The sequence below is a fragment of the Acipenser ruthenus genome, chromosome 26, assembly GCF_902713425.1.
Source record: "Acipenser ruthenus chromosome 26, fAciRut3.2 maternal haplotype, whole genome shotgun sequence".
NCBI lineage: Eukaryota > Metazoa > Chordata > Actinopteri > Acipenseriformes > Acipenseridae > Acipenser > Acipenser ruthenus.
Genome location: NC_081214.1, coordinates 3400391 through 3418361, shown reverse-complemented (window position 1 = coordinate 3418361; position 17971 = coordinate 3400391). Strand labels below are relative to the sequence as shown.

At 45.4% G+C, this 17971-nt stretch overlaps 2 protein-coding genes across 2 annotated transcripts; one reads left to right on the top strand and one right to left on the bottom strand.

The window, feature by feature from the left end:
* Positions 1-2800: 2800 nt before the first annotated feature.
* LOC117430320 (proton-coupled folate transporter-like) lies at positions 2801-8919 on the top strand. Its single transcript, XM_034902617.2, has 6 exons — positions 2801-3823; positions 4620-5011; positions 5300-5760; positions 6624-6707; positions 7933-8089; positions 8177-8919. The coding sequence occupies exons 1-6, from the start codon at positions 3452-3454 to the stop codon at positions 8232-8234; spliced, it is 1524 nt and encodes a 507-aa protein (XP_034758508.2). The 5' UTR covers positions 2801-3451; the 3' UTR covers positions 8235-8919.
* Positions 8920-9004: 85 nt separating this feature from the next.
* LOC117430450 (NAD(+) hydrolase SARM1-like) lies at positions 9005-17528 on the bottom strand. Its single transcript, XM_034050483.3, has 9 exons — positions 16427-17528; positions 14535-15153; positions 13950-14162; positions 13281-13372; positions 12585-12820; positions 12211-12313; positions 11533-11722; positions 11329-11450; positions 9005-11022 (listed from the first exon to the last, which is right to left on the bottom strand). Exons 1-9 carry the CDS (start codon positions 16879-16881, stop codon positions 10911-10913), a joined length of 2142 nt encoding a protein of 713 aa, XP_033906374.3. The 5' UTR covers positions 16882-17528; the 3' UTR covers positions 9005-10910.
* Between the last annotated feature and the right edge of the window lie 443 nt (positions 17529-17971).

Sequence of the window (17971 nt, the reverse complement as noted above, 5' to 3'; positions counted from 1 at the left end):
TCTTTGTTCCTGACAAAACTACACAGGAGGCAAAAACATCCTCCCAAGATAACAACTGTTTTTGTTTCTAGAGCTAACACATTGACCTTGATTTGCAGTTGCTTCAATATATGCTTCAGGTTCTTCTCTGCTTGTTGGTTTCGTGCCTTATTGTTGTAGCTATTGTAGATGATTTGGTAAAGATAATAGCAGCCCCTTACCACTGTCCTGTCAACCCACCTTGACTTTGCTGACAGAATGAGACTGAATGTGGGAACAAACTGAGATTTAGCAAATTTACCACAATAAACCAATGAGGCATAGAGTTGCTATACAGGTAATATAGACAACCTGTTGCTTGCTAAAATGTTGACCTTTTGTTTCCTGGCCTTTAAACTAGAAGATACAACAGAGGCCAGAGAGAGCGAGAGAGAGAGAGAGAGAGAGAGAGAGAGAGAGAGAGAGAGAGAGAGGAAGAGAGAGGGAGAGAGAGAGGAACAAGGGAGAGAGATCGTAAGAGGCACTACACGGGGGAGTGCAGTCCAGTAACATTCTGTAATTCCAGACACAGTTTCTACTGATTTCACTGATCCAGCAGGTTTCAGTCCAAGTTAATAGCAAACTGAGAGGGATGGTTTTACATGAAAGTGCCCTGTAAAAAAAAACAGGTCTTGACGTATTAAAGAGAAAACCTGCAAGTAATCCAAGGATCAAGATTTAAAAGCATCCCTCACATGGAGATAAAGAGGCCCTCATAGTTTACCCTTGTTGCCTCTGTAACTGTGTAACTCCATTACATGAGCGGAATTTGGGGGAAATGTAGGAAGTACCTGCTTCTATTAAAAGGGTCACAGCTCAGCCCTGCCGCTGACCTGAGACTGACACCCTACCTCATTTTGAACCACAGGAGTCCCTCTATCACGCTGGCACAGGTCAAATGTTATTCTTCTTGGGGGCAAAAAAAAAAGTTAAAATCTTGGCTTAGGTCCCAGACTAAACAAGGTTAAGTAATGATCCTGTGATAAGGAGGAGGCTATAAACAGCACTTTCATCATTATGAAATACAAACTTCATATTAGGCAAAAAGACAGCATAGCTAGCACAGTGTGTGCAAATGATATGGCAGCTATTGAGCCGAGATCAATTGCTCCATACTGACAGATTATTATTATTAATTTCTTAGCAGACGCCCTTATCCAGGGCGACTTACAATTGTTACAAGATATCACATTATTTTTTTTTTTACATATAATTACATTATTTTTTACACATTATTTTTACATACAATTACCCATATATACAGTTGGGTTTTTACTGGAGCAATCTAAGTAAAGTACCTTGTTCAAGGGTACAGAAGCAGTGTCCCCCACCTGGGATTGAACCCACAACCCTCTGGTCAACAGTCCAGAGCCCTAACCACAACTCTACACTGCTGCCAGCTTATCTGAAGCGGGTGTCTGATGTAGTCGAGAACTTTTCCAATGTCACGGACATGTTCATGGAATGGAAAGCTTGGACAGGGAAGGCGGATCTTAAATGTTAAAACACGCTCACTTTTACAGGGCAGTGAAGTGGCTGCTGATTTCTTAAATGTCTTGAATTACAGGCGAGACACAGCTGTGTCAAAGGCTTCTGCTGGAACCGTTTGTAAACGTGGTGAATAATGATCGATGCAGGGCTTACATGTTATCGGCATAACCTTTCTAGGGACGGGGAGGGAAGCTGAATCCGCTTGTTGTTTTTTAACATATTTCCAGACCACGTTAAGCATCCTATTACAGGCTCACAATCTAATGGTCCCGTCCTGAAGCTGTGTAGGGTCTTTTATCACCAAGCACAGGTCAAAGTGCAATGTGTCAGTACCACAATAAAGATCCAGGTGAAAGTCTAACTATTTCCTCTTTATTGTAGGAGATTTTAAAAAAAAAGAAGTTATCTTAAGGAACATAATCAGAACAATACTGCAATAAATGATTAACAGTGAATAACAAAATTCAGGTCATTCATGGCAAAACTGCCTTTGTGCACAGGTCCGCCAAGAAACTAAAGTACGCTGATGAGGAAGCCGACTCATGCACTTTCCTACAGCTAAAGGAGTGCAGGTATAAACAGAACAAGACGTCAGCTGTTCATTAACAATGTTAACCAAAAAGAAAAGAGCGAGAATGAAATCACCAGCGATTCCCATTAGAGCATATATACTGGCTGCTACTAGAGAACTCTTGACTTCTCCAATGACACACCACTAAGCATTTAATGTGCTTTCAATTGAAACCATGCAGACTGGTGCTAGAACGTAGTGTAAGGCACTTCAGATAGGTAGTCCAATTGAAGATTAACCCAAAATATTACTGAGTGATCCAGCACGGGTGTGGAATGTTGGTTCAGTGATCAAATCTGAGCTGCTTGCAATGAGCACACATGTACCTATCAAATCTGAGCTGCTTGCAATGAGCACACATGTACCTATCAAATCTGAGCTGCTTGCAATGAGCACACATGCACCTATCAAATCTGAGCTGCTTGCAATGAGCACACATGTACCTATAGAGCCTTAACCTTGCTCTGTATCAGCTAGCTCTGTGTCTGGGAAACAATGAGTTAACAACATGTACAGTATTAACTCCAACAGCAAGTGACTTGTCAGAAAGAGTACGCTAGGGTAACTCATTAAAAAGCAGATGCATGTGTATATTAGATAAGTTTGCAGGTCAGCTGTTTTTTTTGTTTGTTTGTTTTTTAATCTTTCCAGCACTGACATAGTTAAAGTTTACAGCCTGCCAAGGACGGATCACAGCATGTTTCTTAACTAGAGCAAGACAGTGGCCACTTGTATAATCGCTCCCCTGGAATTGATGTAAAATCCGATCAAAACATTCCATCGGCTGGATCCAAGTCTAATGAAATCTCCACATGCGATCAGAAATGACTTCGTATTGGTGGATCGTCATCACACTATATCGCTATCTAGTTTTTATGCATGTCTTGAGGTCTGTGAAACCAGCCGATATTTTCACTTCAAAAGCCTCCATGTCGGTCTGCAGCTGTTAAATCTGAACTCTGTACACGCATATATAACGTGCAGCGGACAACAAGGCTTTAGGATTGATTATACTGTGCATGGGAATTCATAAGCGACCGTGAAATACGATTGTAACGCATTGCAGAATGCGCGCATTTTTTGAGAGCGGTGCAGATACAAGCAGGTGCACAATGTTTGCCTATTTTATTTATTTATTTATTTATTTTTCTTTATATGTAATATCGTGAAAGACTTACAGTAACTAGCCCGCGGGTTATCGTACCAGGTCATCACTATAATTCAGATTGAGATCTGTAAAGATACTAAATAAATCTAAATTAAGCGGCTTATTTCATTTTTAACGTTACGCCCTAGAACTGTTTCTGTATCTTTGTTTTTAATTACTTAAAAACGTTGTCGTCTTCACTTCAAGCTTTTACTTGAAGAAGTATGCGAGACTCGCTAGTGACGGCAGCCGTCCCACCGCTCCAGCTGAGCTCTATAGACATTGCCATGGACGCCCCCGAGTCAAGGAGCTCCCTCCGCGGGGATCCTCCAGCCTCGCCCGCTTCAGAGACCCCGAGCCTGGACGCGGCTTCCTCGCCGCCGCAGACCCTCCGCTCTCGCCGATCGCCGCCCTTCTCTTGCGGGCTGCCGTTCTCGGTGGAACCCGTACTGTTCCTTTCCATGTTCTCCTTGGCCCTGCAGATGCCGCTCTGCACTCAGTATCTGTGGGACCGCATCAGCGCAGACCTGGGCTACAACGGCACTCGAGGTGGAGGATGCACCAACCACACAGGGCCCCCGGACCCGCTGCAGAAGGTAACAAGCGAGAGCGGTACAAATTAAAACAAGAGAAATGTTTTATATAAGTGTGTTCGCGGTTGTGAATACGTTGTTCTAACACTGACCAAAATGTTACTAAACTGAAAGAAAGTTTGAAACTTTCAGGTTTGTTGTTATTGTAACGTTTGTGGATATTCCTTGGCACGATCAGGAATTGTTTCCCGTGTAAAGTGAGTCATTTTCCAGGCACTTGTTTTTTTAATGCCAAGGTCGTGAACTCGAGATTAAACGAGTTGCATTGCCACGTATTGGACATAAATAACAAGTGTGCTAAAATAACCAGCGATACTAAAAACCTCTTGCCTTGTCACCCTTAAACCTTCGCAGTACTCCGTTCGTTTTGCTGTTGATAGTTTTGTTTATTCTCTTTTTTTTCTTTTCACTTACACTCAGGTGAGGACAGTTTTCCATGCCACGACACTATAAGTTGTTTTTCCTGTGTTACAGGTAATGTTAACACGAAGACTCGCAGCCCATAGGGAACTCTGGGGACGCAGGGTGTGAATTTGTAGGGTTGTGGTTGGATTAATGGACTTCCACTACGTCAAAGATTTTGTACACATAATAAATATATATATATTTTATTAAACTTTTTTTTCCCCCCCATTGTTTTATATGGGGCAAAAAATGGCATCCTCATATGAGGCTATCCTGCATTTGCGGCTTTCGCATGTCCTCATATAAAGACTGTAATTATTATTTGTCCCCCTATGAGGTCGCCATGCATGAAAGGGTTAGTCTTATTTTTTTTATATTCTATGTCTTCTCTCAGGAAGTGGAGACCCTGACGGCTCACTGGAGCCTCTATATAAACCTGGGTGGCTTTGCGGTGGGGCTGTTTTCCGTGACGCTGCTGGGTCCCTGGAGTGACCGAGTGGGGCGCCGGCCGGTCCTCATCTTCCCAAGCCTGGGCATGGCGCTGCAGGCCGGGGTGTACCTGCTGGTGATGTACCTGCGGCTGCCCGTGGCCTGGTTCCTGCTGGGCCGCCTCCTGAGCGGGCTGAGCGGGGATTTCAGCGCCGTGCTGGCTGGCTGCTTCGCCTACGTGGCCGACACCAGCGACCGGCGATCGCGCACGTTCCGCGTGGCCGTTCTGGAGGCCTGCTTGGGGGTGGCTGGGATGCTGGCGAGCATTGTGGGGGGTCAGTGGCGGCGGGCACAGGGGTACGCTTATTGATTGATTGATTGATTCATTTTTCAGAGGTTTGACATCATAGACCCAGAGGATGATGAATACCAGTAGAATTGTTGAGTCAGTGGCTTTGGGTTGTTGAAGATGTGCTCGTTCACTCTAGTGTGTCTGACAGCTCATGATCCGCAAGAAAACAGCAAGTTCAACACAAACTAAATGGATAGCGTAATAGGGGCCTCCATAATGGATTAATCACATCAATTGGCAAAAAAATGTGTTTTTCACTTTTTTTTTTCTTTTTTTTTTTTCCCCCTTAACAGTTACATCAACCCTTTCTGGTTAGTCCTGGCCACCAATCTGGCCACAGCTCTCTATGCCTACCTTTTCGTGGCAGAGTCGGTGGCACCCGATAAAGAAGCCCGGCTGTTCTCCGCCGAGCATTACAAGGCGGTTTACAGGCTGTACCGCTCCCCTGGGGAGCAGGGTCGGCGGCCCAAGCTGTGGCTCTATGCCGTCTCCCTGTTCGTTGTGGTCACCGTCCACTTCGGAGCCAAGGACCTGTACGTGCTGTATGAACTGAGCTCGCCTCTGTGCTGGGGCTCTGCCCTGATTGGCTACGGCTCGGCCGCGGAGCACCTGACTTACCTTAGCAGCCTGGCCAGCCTGCGGGCTCTGCAGGTGTGTCTGGAGGACACTTGGGTGGCCATCATTGGCCTGGTCTCCAACATTGCTGGCTTGGTGGTCATCTCGCTAGCCAACACCATGGCACTCATGTTCACAGGTAAAGGAAACAGTTTTAAATCTAATGCTTAAGTTAATAAAAAAAAAAAATGATCAGGTACAACTGTAAGAAACTAAGTCAAGTAGGCAAAAGTTTCATCTGGTCCCTGTTTAAGGGAACCAGGCGAAGCGTTTGTCTACTTCAGTTAGTTTCTAAAGTTCTACCTTGCAGTTCTGATTGAGCGTTTCTGAAGTTATGGATGAGTTCAATAGTATATAGTGTAGTAGGGCCACTATAGATGGTGCCATTAAATAACAGTCCTATATACATTAGACAGTGAGCTGGAACTGTAATTGAATGCATTCTGTAGTTCTAAAAAAAAAAAAGCACCACACAGTATTGCTGCTGTTTTAGGGGTAGAAAATAGACACATGGAGACTAACTAACTGGCCATAAAACACGCAGTTAATTTCAAACAAGGAACAAAACATTGGATTATTTGCAAAGTGTGCAGTTTTGTTTCCTGCTGTGATCTGCGGGTGCTGTCAGGGAACAGGATGTTGTTGGCTGAATTGAAGTCAAAGTCGTGCATTAACTGGATCACAGCATTGCGCTTGTTTACTTCCACTTGAGCAGGACAGGATCTGTACCTTTAAATTAAGATTCAGGCACCTCCAATACAGTATTGTGCTTTTGCTCTTCCTGTAAACCACTGACCAGGAATTGTACCAGTTAAACCTGGAGTGGAACTGCACTCCAGAACCGGTGTTGCCTGCCCCAGCTTTTTAAACCCTTCAAGTTTATCCAATGCCTCCTAGTGGCTTAATGTAGTAAACTCAGAAATTACTAAACTGTGTTACTTGATTTTTCAGCCTTTTTTTCTTAACTTCTTTTAATTTGTTCTGTGTATTGTGGTTCCCTAGGTTACGGCTTACGTTTCCTCGCCATGGCAACAACCCCTGTGCTCCGGTCGAAGCTGTCCAAGCTTGTGGATGTTTCTGAGCAAGGTGAGCGTTTTTGCTTGAGACACCTGCAGCCTACGTCAGCTCTAAACAAACAGGAATGATACAGACAGTGCTGGTTTAGCATGAGTGCATGAGTACTGACCAGATCACAGTCCAGTGGTATGGCAGCTTTTATCCCTGGTCAATTAAGGGCTGGCAAACCTCTTCATTAATGAACGATGAACTGCGTATAGAGTCTGCTGTAGAGTTCAAATATTGCATTATAAAGAAAGCTGTAAAGTGATTTAAGTTAATGTTCATGAAGCAGTGTTTTTTATTTTTTTATTTCCTAGGGCATTCGAGCAAAGGTCCTGTTATGTTCTTTTATTGTTTTTTTACAGTGTGCTCTTTGTTCCGCTGCCAGTTTTATGTGCATGGTCTAAACTTCAAGGCCTTTTCCTTGAATTACAAAGCAAGAGCTGGTCTGGGTTTACTGTGAGGTGTGATAGACACACAGTGTGGCCAGCTGGCCAAACGATCTTACAGTAAGTAGCGGGGCTCTGAAAAAGGGTTATACCTGTACATTTTCTTTTCATTGTTAACATCCTGACAACTTTTTACACTTAGAACTTGAGATCTGTTCTCCAAAATTACAGCAGGAGGAGCGATTTTAAATTTAAAAAAAAAAAAAAAAGCACATAACGTAACAGCTTTTCATGGATGGTTATTGCTGTGTTACCTGTTTGACAAAGTGGGCAATAATCCTGACACTGTCAGTGCACTAGAGCGGTCATTTTGAAAAGAGCTTTGAAACAGACTTGTAGTGTAAAAGTTGTAAGTGTAAAAATTTGTCAGGATGTTAACAATGAAAAGAACAATTACAGGCATGTTATTTAAACAGTTGTAGCAACATGTGGGGACGTGTCACGCTGTATTTTTCGGAACCCCGCTACTTACTCTCTAAAGTGTGAACAAATGGGATTTACAGTACGTGGTTAAAAACTCACATAAGTATTGCACAGTTGAGTATGTAATTACCAGGTACTGGGATGCTAAATTTGTTTTGCCTGCTTGCTCAAACTCCTGGCTGCTGATCATTTCAATAACACAATAACACACTTGAAACCCAGGACTGGGTGCAGGATTGTTGTGAGTTTCTGAGCTTGGATTCATTGCTGGTAATGATTTTGGTACTGCAAGGGATGTGGTGTTGCATATCCGGGCGCATTGACAAGGTTGATGTGGGTTGATGATTCTGGCCTCACTCTCTGCTCTCCCCTCTTCACAGGAGCTCTGTTCGCCTCTGTGGCCTGCATAGAAAGCCTGTGTTCGCTGGTGTCGACAGGCTTCTTCAACTCTCTGTACCCTGCCACTCTGCACATCATGAAAGGGCTCCCCTTCCTGGTTGGGGCGTGGCTACTCGTCATCCCCGCTGCTATCATTGGGTAAGGCAGATCACCTGATCAGGCTGTGTACGCCAGCTTCTTTGCGCATCCAGTGCATTGTTGTCTAACCTGTGTTTGTGTCTACAGCGCTGTGAGGTGCAGGGAGGTAGACCGCGATTACCATCTCTTCTCAGGTGGGTCCTGAACGGGTCGCTGTGAGCCAGTGGCCATTTGATTTGTCAGAAGACGACACCCGGCCCAGCCTGGTAACCAATCAATGTTGAACCACCAGCCGTGACACGAGCGGTAATCAGGAACTTCACCAATCAGACAGGTGGAGAAAAACTGACTAACCAATCAGTAACAGCCAAAAAAAAAAAGGTCTTTGTCCAATTTGAATAAGTTGAATCAGAATATGAGATGGTAAAAAGAAAGGAAACGGCCTGTTGACACTCAGCAGTGAACTGGTTAAAGTACAGAACAGAGCTTGACCAGGTGCCTCCACTGGACTCATAATCATCAGGAACATTTCTTCTGATCCACGCTTTCTTAGTGGCTGATAGACTGCCCTTGTTTGGGATGCACAGATCCAGCTAGACTGCAGCCTGGAGTCGTGGGGGAAGCCTGTCACATTAGATAAGCGCTGAGCAACAGGAATCCTCCTGCTGCAGTATTGAAATAGCGAGCCTGCCTCGCTTACCAAACGAACAGGCTCTACCTGCAGTGCAAAGGAGAAGTATTGTTAAGATGAGCAAGCAGGGTTGCAAAGGACAGAGACCTCTACAGCGATCTCTACCTCTCATTCTCCATCTCATATCATTTAACCATTATTTTACATATTGCACTATATTGTGAGTATCAATAATGTAATAAATACAACATACGTTTCAGTCATGGCTGTCTTTTATCTGTTTCCCGTCTAGAGTTTTGCCTGCAGATTATTATTGGGAAGACGGAAGGTTTTACATGCTTGGTTGGGTCTGGCAGAAAAACAGTACAACCTTGTTCTTCCTTTTAATACTAATTTATTCAAAAAAAAAATCTATAAACTACAGTATTATACACATTTGAAGAGGGAGCCCAGGTGGGGACATGCTGGGGTTGTACCCTGTTCTACAGCACATCGCCATTGCTTTACAGAAAACACAGACTAACCACCAGCACATACAACCTGGCCTTCACCTTAACATGAAACAGTATTTTCTGCAATATTGAGATTGGTTTTATTTTTCATATGGAACATTTGAATGCATTATTATTGTATTCATGGTAATAGAAGTTCAACGTCAATGGTGCAGGATTGGTCAGTTTATGCAGTGGTTATGAATAGTGGTTTGGATTATGAACCCACGGCTGAGGTATCAAATTCCATCTGTATGTAAAATCTCAGTCAGCTGTAATCAGCGCTGGATGTGCTGCAAATATGCTCTGCACCAGGGTAATCCAGTCTCATTAAATAGGGGTGAAGATAGTATTTTAACCCAAACTTTAATCTGTTTTGATGGAAGAAAAAAAACAAAAAACTCCAAGATTGTATCACAAAATCCTATATATTTGTAACCTTTATTGCATATTGTTCAGTTTAACTAACTTGCAATATACAAGAACCCCTGAAATCACACCACTGCCACAATAACACAGTCGTTTTTCCTATATCTTGAAGGAATATACTTAAGGCCACGGAACAGTCGGATAGGGTTAAAGCTGCCAACATTGCAAAAGAGAAGCATCTACTATCATAACTACAAAGTGTACAAGTTTGTACAAACCTGGGGTTGAGCAGATTAATGCTTGCAGTGCTTGGCTGAGGCGAGGAAGTTAGCTCAGTGGTCATAGTGCTAGACTGCAGTGTTAATAGTAGTGTGTTTGAGTGGTTATAGTGCAGGGCTGCAGTGTAGATAGTGGGTTTAGCAGCTCTGTGGTTAGTGTTCTGGGCTGCTCCAGTACTTGTTTGGTAAATTAAGAAGGAAAACATGCAGCTTCATTTTGAAAGCATCGAGATGATGTAGAAATGACTTTTTACAAAAGCAGGGTGCTGTCGTTAGACTGCAGTTTAATAGTACTGTAACTGAAACTTAGCTGCACCTGTATGCACAAATAAAACATTTGAAATACAGAATTCATATTTGCAGGGTTATATACACTCATGTCCCTTTTTTCCACCCAATGTTAACTGTAGCACAAATATTTAAAACTGTAACACAATTACATTTTTTTTTTTAACAAAATATTAAAAACAATAAATAAAATCCTGCAGATATTGCCTAATGGTTCAGTCCAGTTGACTCCTCCTGTGTAAGCAAATGGACCAGCCCTGAGGTTAACTGATTACCTGACAGCCGAAGTGATTTTGACCTGAGAGACAGCTTTTCCATTTGAAAGTGACATGACCACGGAACAAATCACTCTCTCCGTGGATGAACAATCTCCTCCCAGAATGGCATGCAGCAGCTCAGCTCAACCAAGAGATAGCCTTTCCATCTTCAAGACAGACCAAGCAGAAACACTGGGGGGGTAAACAGAACAGGCAGCTCATCACTTCGCATCAGCTCCCTCCTGTACCTGTAAAATGGAACTTTCCAAACCAACCAGTACCACTGGCCTGAACTCCCCTTTCTTCTCCAGGAGGTAGCTACCCAGAATGTGAGTTCTTAAGACACCCTAGGATGCTGCGCAGATCTATACAGAGCTGTGAAGGACGGCACCTGCAGGCTGTTTCACTTCCACGCAGATGTAAAGAAGGCAGGGAGGAGGGACTGCATTATATACGGGTTTGAGGTCCAGAGCAAGCTTGACGTGGGTATACAAGGCATAGGGGCGAAAGATTGGGGGTACACTTGACACAGGTCTTAGATGCCCATCACCCCACATTAGAGCTGCCCTAGGGGGGACTCGAGAGACTGTCAGGAGAGCTGGAGAGATCTCTGCAGGTCCGTCCTTGCAGGAACCGAATGATCTTCTCAATAGTGGCCTCCTGGTACTCATGGGACCACCTGGGAGGTCGAGAGAGAAGGTTAAAGGGGGAAGAGTGAAATCCAGACCATGTAGCTAACATCACACACAGACTGTGTCCCAAATATCCCAACACTGATCACGATCGAGGAAAACAGAGGTGCAAGACCATAATAACAGATTGTAGATCAAATTTACATTCATTATTATTAAAAAAACAAGCGATCAGGCTGTGAGTGAGTGTGGGAGGTGTGGCCTCGCTCTGCCCTGCCCTGACTCACTTGTGAGTGTGGGAGGTGTGGCCTCGCTCTGCCCCGCCCCTCCCGGCCCCGCACTCCCTGACTCACTTGACTCCGTTGAAGTTGAGGACGGACCTCATGTCTTCGGGCAGGCTGCTGGGCTCGGGCCACAGGAAGTGGTCGGTCACGGGGACAATGTTCTTCCCTCCGTTCAGGGCCGTGACGATCTCCTGTGAATAAACACCGTCGGTCAACGTGTTAGAATCAGTACCGCGGCCGAGACGCTGTGAATGAGCCGACCCTGCCACTCGCCTTGTGGACCCAGTCCTTCATGTCGCTGTCCCCCATGCACTTGTCAAGCGCCCCGGCCGACATCACCAGGATGAAGTTGCGCGCTCGCTGCACGCTCTGGATCAGCTTGTCCTCAAACTTGCCGGCCTCCAGCTTCTCCACGTCGATGAACACGCTGAACCCACGAACCTGGAGATGCACCTTTAGCAGGCTGACCGGAGAGAGATGGAGAGAGGTGAGAGGGGGAGAGAGAGCGCAGTGCTTTCCTGACACACATAGGGGGCGCTACCAGGGCTGTTCAGTACAAGATGCTGGCGAATATACCATTATATTCAACTATTAAAACACATACTTATTTGGAATGCTGGTAACCACTTGGATAACCTACAATATATAACCATAGCAAGAAGCATTTCAGATTAGATGTCTACAACACTAATGAAATAAGTACTGAATATTAAATATATCCTAACATTGTGTAGTTACAGGGTCTATGTTTCACATTTATATTCCTGTTACTCATTATAACTCTTATTTCATATTATAGTTAAAAGCTCTTATTGACACCCCCAGTTCAATCTCAGCTCCACTGCAGTTAAAGGGGTTGTAGAGGCTGGTATGTCATTGACCCAGCTCCAGATCGTGGATCGTGGGGAGATCGTGTGGAGCACCTTTCCATCTCTACTCAACCAGGCTCACCTGGCGAGCTGGGAGCCGGTTGTCCTCCGATAGCTGATGAACACATCGGGGCCCTCTGGCTGCAGCTCGCAGGCACTGCAGGGTGGGGGGGCTTGGAGCATCTCTGCAGGGGAACACAGAGCAGAGAGAATAAATGAGGGGAGAAGAAAGAAAGAAAGAAAGAAAAACGACTTTGCAATTGTAATAGAAAGTTGGTTGCACAGGTACAATTCTTTGTTAGAATGGATGCCAGTACATTTATACAGGTTGCACGTTCAAGATGCAAAAGTTTGTCTTTAGTTATGCCCTTTTGATAGCTTTTGAAGTTGTTCAGACACAGTTAAATCTTTTCTTTCTATAAAGGGATGGAGGGAGCCTCTCTTTTCCCCCAATACCTTTTGCTGCCGCCAAGATCTTGGCGCGGTGAAGTCCGTTCTCCACGCGGCAGTCTACCTGGAGCTGCTGCTCTGTGACCCGGGGCAGGGAGCTCCTCTCCAGGCCACCCTGCAGCAGGTTGTAGGTGTACTGCCGGAAGCGCGGGTCCAACCCCCCCAGCCAGTCCGCCAGGTTGCTGGGGTCGCAGGTCGAGTAGTTGGCGTAGGTCTTCAGCTCTCGGAGCTCCCTGAAGAACCTGCGGGTCAAGCAAGTGGAATCCTTGTTATTGAAACCCAGTTCAGTGGTGTTGTTCTCTTATGGGGCAAACAGGAATCTCCACAATTCTTTCAATGTCACCGCTCTGCACAGATAAGCACATTGATAAGCACTAAGAATACGGCATCGTTTTTCTTATAAGAAAGTAATCCGATTTAGTGTTCTTTCACTGCCGTTCAAGTGCAGCTGTTTTTTTTAGCATACACTGAGGTTGACTCAAGCTTGCAATGTGACAATAATATGAAGTATCCAGGTAACGTTTAGAGCTAGCAGTGCCAGGAAATAGTAGATCAGCCTTAACCTACAGCCACTGTCCGGGATTTACTGTGTTAACAGCCAGGACAGGTTTCTCCATGCAGTATATGCCCAGATTGTGATACTCTCAATCCTCTCCATAAAGGGTACTCTAATATAGAATGAGTGCCTTGATAAAGCTGTACCTCTTCCTGGTGAGGCCGGCCGTCATGCCCAGGTCGATGCGCAGCTCCAGGTCAGTGATGTTCAGAAGCAGGTCTCCATCCACCTGCAGCTCCTGGGTGGCGAGAGAGGACAGCAGCTTGGGGGTGAGCTCAAAGAATGGCACCATGCTCCATGTACCCCTGTTCGTTTATTCAGTATGTGTAACAGGGTGGAGGCTGGGCTCGAACCAGCGACCCCGCAACCACCAACTAATATAATAAATACAGCGAGTTTGGTTTACAACATAATTCTGCAAAATTTTGCATGTCTGATGTATGCACTAGAAACTGTAGATCGTCCCAAACCCTTTTGATCTGCACAGTTTTCAAGAAACTCAAAATGAGATTTAGAAATGACGGCCAAACAGTACAGCTATTGTGTTAAGCAGTGTACAGGCTGGCACAATCAGCAGAGATTGTAATTAGAGATGAAAAGGATGTGCACAGTGTAGCAGAATTAGCTACAAAATGAATGGCTCTCATTGCAGTAATAGAAGATGCAGATGCATGACATGCATAAGGATGTGGACCAGGTCCTAAAGCCCTGAGTATGAAAACATGAAAACTTGGCATAGATATCATCACCCTTCATGACATTATGTAGTGTGTAATGCCCCCCTGGCACACACGTACACACACACACACGCACACCTGGAAGCGCTCGGTGTAGGCAGTAAAGCCGATCTGCTGCAGCCAGGTCTGCACCTCTCCAGATTTCCAGTTAGGCACGGCGGGAGAGATGCGCCGTGGGATGTCCTCTCCCATCATTCTCAGTGCCCGCTTGGCGAGAGACGAGGTGGTTCCATTGCTGGAGTAGCTGACTATCCTCTTCAGGCTCTGCACTGCGCCGATCTCTTGGAATATCTGAGGGTGGGGGAGGGGGGAGGCAGAAAAGAGTGGATCAGAGGGATAAACAGACATCAAATCAATAAGCGGATAAACAGATTAGTGAGCTGTGTAGAAATACTAAGAGAAACTAGGAAAAAGTATTTGGCAAACGTGTCAGCTGGAAGTCTTTATCATTGAAGTAAAGAACCTCTAGTCGAAATGATTGCCATTGAATTGGTTAAGTTTTATAAGCTTCCTTTATTCTTTCTATGTATCGTATATTTTGATTATATATGAAACACCTGTTAGTTATTTTTACCCTCCTTTTTTTATTATCCTCGGATCAAAATGGCCCGCTACAGAAATGCAAATACACACCCTCACACCGACTCCCACCAGCCTCCCTACCTTGGTGTTGTTCTGCCTGGATTTGATGCTGGTCTCCACGCACAGGTAGAAGGCAGCGATGCACTTCCCCTCCAGACGGGCCCCGTCCAGCAGGGGCAGCAGGTGCTGCAAGTCGGCGGCTGTGCGTCCCTGGGTGTTGTCGGAGCTGTCGAGGAGGCTGCGCGCGAACTCGTCCGGGTCCAGCGAGGCGATGAAGGGCTCCACGAGCTCCAGGGTGCCGGAGCGCACCACCTCCCCCTCCACCTCCCTGTTAGCCGCGAGCACAGCCACCGCCAGGCAGGCGTGGAATCGGATCAGCTCGTCCTCCTTGGAGAAGGCCAGCGGGAACAGCCACTCGGCTGCCTGCTTCTCGATCATCCGCCGCTGGCAGGCGTGGCCCCCGTGCATGGCGCAGTTGGCCAGAGCCACGGCGCAGTGGCGGAGCACAGTGGGGTCGGTGCCCCGGCACCAGTACAGCACCGAGTCCAGCGCTCCGTTGCTGATGAGCTGGGAGCAGGTCTCCTCCGTGTGCTTGAACATGTGCCCCAGGATCCCAGAGACGCTGCGGGCCAGCTGGGCATCATCTCGCTCGCGGGCCAGGTTCAGAATCACCCCCAGACCCATCCGCGCCACGCGGTCCCTGCAGGGAGAGAGACACCAAGAAACTTACAAGACACTAAGGATGGATTAGATGTGCCTGGACCCCATAAATCCAGAACTTCTTCAATGGAAAGTAAAACTTAACTCAAAAGTTAAGCGAACAAACGTTTCAGCACTAGACTAGCCTACTTAGCTTAGGGATTGATTAAATCCATCTATACCCATCTAAACCATAGCTGGATTTTTCTTAGAGCATTTTACAGAAGGGAATCATGTTGGATTGCACCAACAGCAAGCTGTCAAATCCAGGAAAGTAGCATCTTATATTTCCATATGGAAAAACGAATAATGTACTATAGTTTCAATGCAGACTCCATTAGAAGGAGGAGTTTCCACCTCAAAGAACATTTTGACATCTTAATTTGCACTAATCACACAGTGCCGGCCAGGCTCCTTTTTCTGCTTAGCATTATAACATGATGGGATGGGATGAGTCACTACAAAATGTGTACAAACTAAGATCAGCAAACTCACTTTTTTACAAAACTTCAGTTCTGCCATCTGTGAGCCAGTCTGCAGCTTTATTGATTGGGAAGTAAATAACAGTATCAGACTGAAAAATAATCTGAGGTCAACTTTGTAAAAGGCCAGCGCTGGTATACGTGCGTAAGCAAGACTAACCATGACGTCACTAGGTATGAAGACAAGAAACATGCTAGTGGCAGAAGGGTTTCCATTACCTTGGTACAAAACAAAGGGACTGCTACATATCTGAAGAGTGTTAGGATTAAGATCAGCCAGTTTATATTAATTGACTAAAACCCCTTGATTTCAGATCATCAGAAAATGAGCTACTCTTACTGAGTTGGCCACTGTGCAGCTCCCAGCTGTGGTGTAGGAAGTGGTTTCAGTGGCTCAATTAGTGAGCACAACCCTTTGTGACCTCAGACAGTTGAGCCCTAGCATAGTGAAGCTCATACATCTGGCTGCCTGTGATCCTGGCTTTGTTTATCACCAGCAAATTAAAAAATACATAATGCTGCTTTATCAGTGTCCTAATGTAATGAAAAACACCATAGATATGTAGGCATCGATATCTAGAAGGATGACCACAGTATACTGATAACATACATGATTATCCATAGCACAGCTGGCTATTCCAGTACGCCATGATCCCCAAATCTGAAATCCGCTCCCAAAATGAAGAATTTGCCTTTAATGGATGTACCAGATATTCTGTTATGTCAGTTTGCACAGTCATGCTAGCAGGGATGGTTTTGTTGTTGTTGTTTTTTTTTAAAAGCTCTTCTTACCTGTTTTCAGATGTCAGTATTTGCTCCAGTAACTTGGTGGACTCATACTTGATTTCCACTTCGGGGGACTGCAGCAGCTTGAGAAGCAGGTCGAGGGCCCCTTCCAGCCGGATTGTGTTGCAGATCTCCTCGGCGACCTGCCTTCCGACCGTGGGCAGCACCCAGGCTTCCTGGACCAGCTGGAATGCCTGCGCGATTCCCTTCCGAGTCTCCTCTAAATTCGAGGTTTCTTCGGCCTCTTTCAGAGTCCGGATAGCGGCGCGGAGCGACGGCAGGGCTGCATCCAAAGCCGCCCGGACATCGGTGCTCAGACCCGGAGATACTGCTATGGGGTCCGGGACGGATCTCCGGTTCTGTAGCCGGGAAACATATTCGGGAACTGAGAGCCTTTCGGAGCTAAACATGGAGAAAGATCTGCAGAGTTTATACAGAGAAATGGTGAGAGAGAGAAGCATCAACGAGCATCGCCCGTATACAGCCGGGCTGGTTTGATTGTAATGATGTCTTTTGGTGATGTCAGTAGCAGAGAGCTACAGTTTTGTTTGTGACTGTTTCTGCTGATGTAACTGTCCAGTTTTTTCAAAAGGACTCTTTTCAATATAATCAATCTCCAAAGCACCTTGACAGAATTCGCAATAATGTCCGTGTTCCGAAATAGACAGGAGGGTTTCGCCTCAAGAAATGAACTGATTAATGAATTCCCTTTGTTGTTGTCTTCGTGGTGTTTGGGAGAGCGACGGCAGAAACATCCCCTTTCTTCTGCGGGTTAAAGCGAGACGAACAAATATCAACGACTCCTTCCCTTTATTTTACACAGACATCGCTTTGTCGTTAAATGTCTTCATTTATCGTCGGTGTCAGATTTGGGGAATCCTCTCTAAAGTCTGTTTAGTTAGCCTCATCTGTCTCGAGCTTTTTCACCTAAAATAGACCGCCCATCAGTGTCTAATGAGGCAGCTCTCCCCAGCAACACCGCGTCAGAAGAGCCCTCATCCGCCCCCAAGTGGAACGGAGAGGGTATCAGCACCACGGACAGCAGCATCCGCACAATGTGGCCCTGAAAACCCCAAACCGAGGCGCTGTTAATGCTACTGTAACGACTAACTACGGTTAATAATAATAATAATAATAATAATAATAATAATAATAATAATAATAATAATAATAATAATAATACAGGGTATAGACAAACGGAATAAAAACCACGACACTGCCATAACATTGTCAAGATTAGGATACTAAGGACAGCGCTGATTTGACCTGACCGCAGTCTGCAAGGCGTTTAAACTGCGGCACTTCATTAGTGATTAGCGCCTTTAATTCCATGAAGGGAGATGCGGGTTTTACTCTACAGAAAAGCGGTATAACAAACGAATCAGTCAAGCGTGTGTGCTACATATTGGATGAGTTTCATTTGTTTTTTTCTCAACCCCTGTTCATGCACACAGTACATGCACAGGGTTATTTACGTTCCACTCAGTCCTCCGTTTAATGATTAATACACACCGCTGCTGAGGCACTGCTTATCACAGTTCAGATTGCAAA

Excerpts from the sequence above, each read along its gene's own strand:
- LOC117430320 (XM_034902617.2), top strand. The coding sequence starts at position 3,452 with ATGCGAGACTCGCTAGTGACGGCAGCCGTCCCACCGCTCCAGCTGAGC. Across the intron at positions 3,824-4,619 it reads CCCCGGACCCGCTGCAGAAG|GAAGTGGAGACCCTGACGGC; the intron begins GTAACAAGCGAG and ends GTCTTCTCTCAG. Across the intron at positions 5,012-5,299 it reads CAGTGGCGGCGGGCACAGGG|TTACATCAACCCTTTCTGGT; the intron begins GTACGCTTATTG and ends CCCCCTTAACAG.
- LOC117430450 (XM_034050483.3), bottom strand. The coding sequence starts at position 16,881 with ATGCTTCTCTCTCTCACCATTTCTCTGTATAAACTCTGCAGATCTTTC. Across the intron at positions 14,163-14,534 it reads CCAGGCAGAACAACACCAAG|ATATTCCAAGAGATCGGCGC; the intron begins GTAGGGAGGCTG and ends CCCCACCCTCAG. Across the intron at positions 11,723-12,210 it reads ACCGGCTCCCAGCTCGCCAG|CCTGCTAAAGGTGCATCTCC; the intron begins GTGAGCCTGGTT and ends CTCTCCGGTCAG.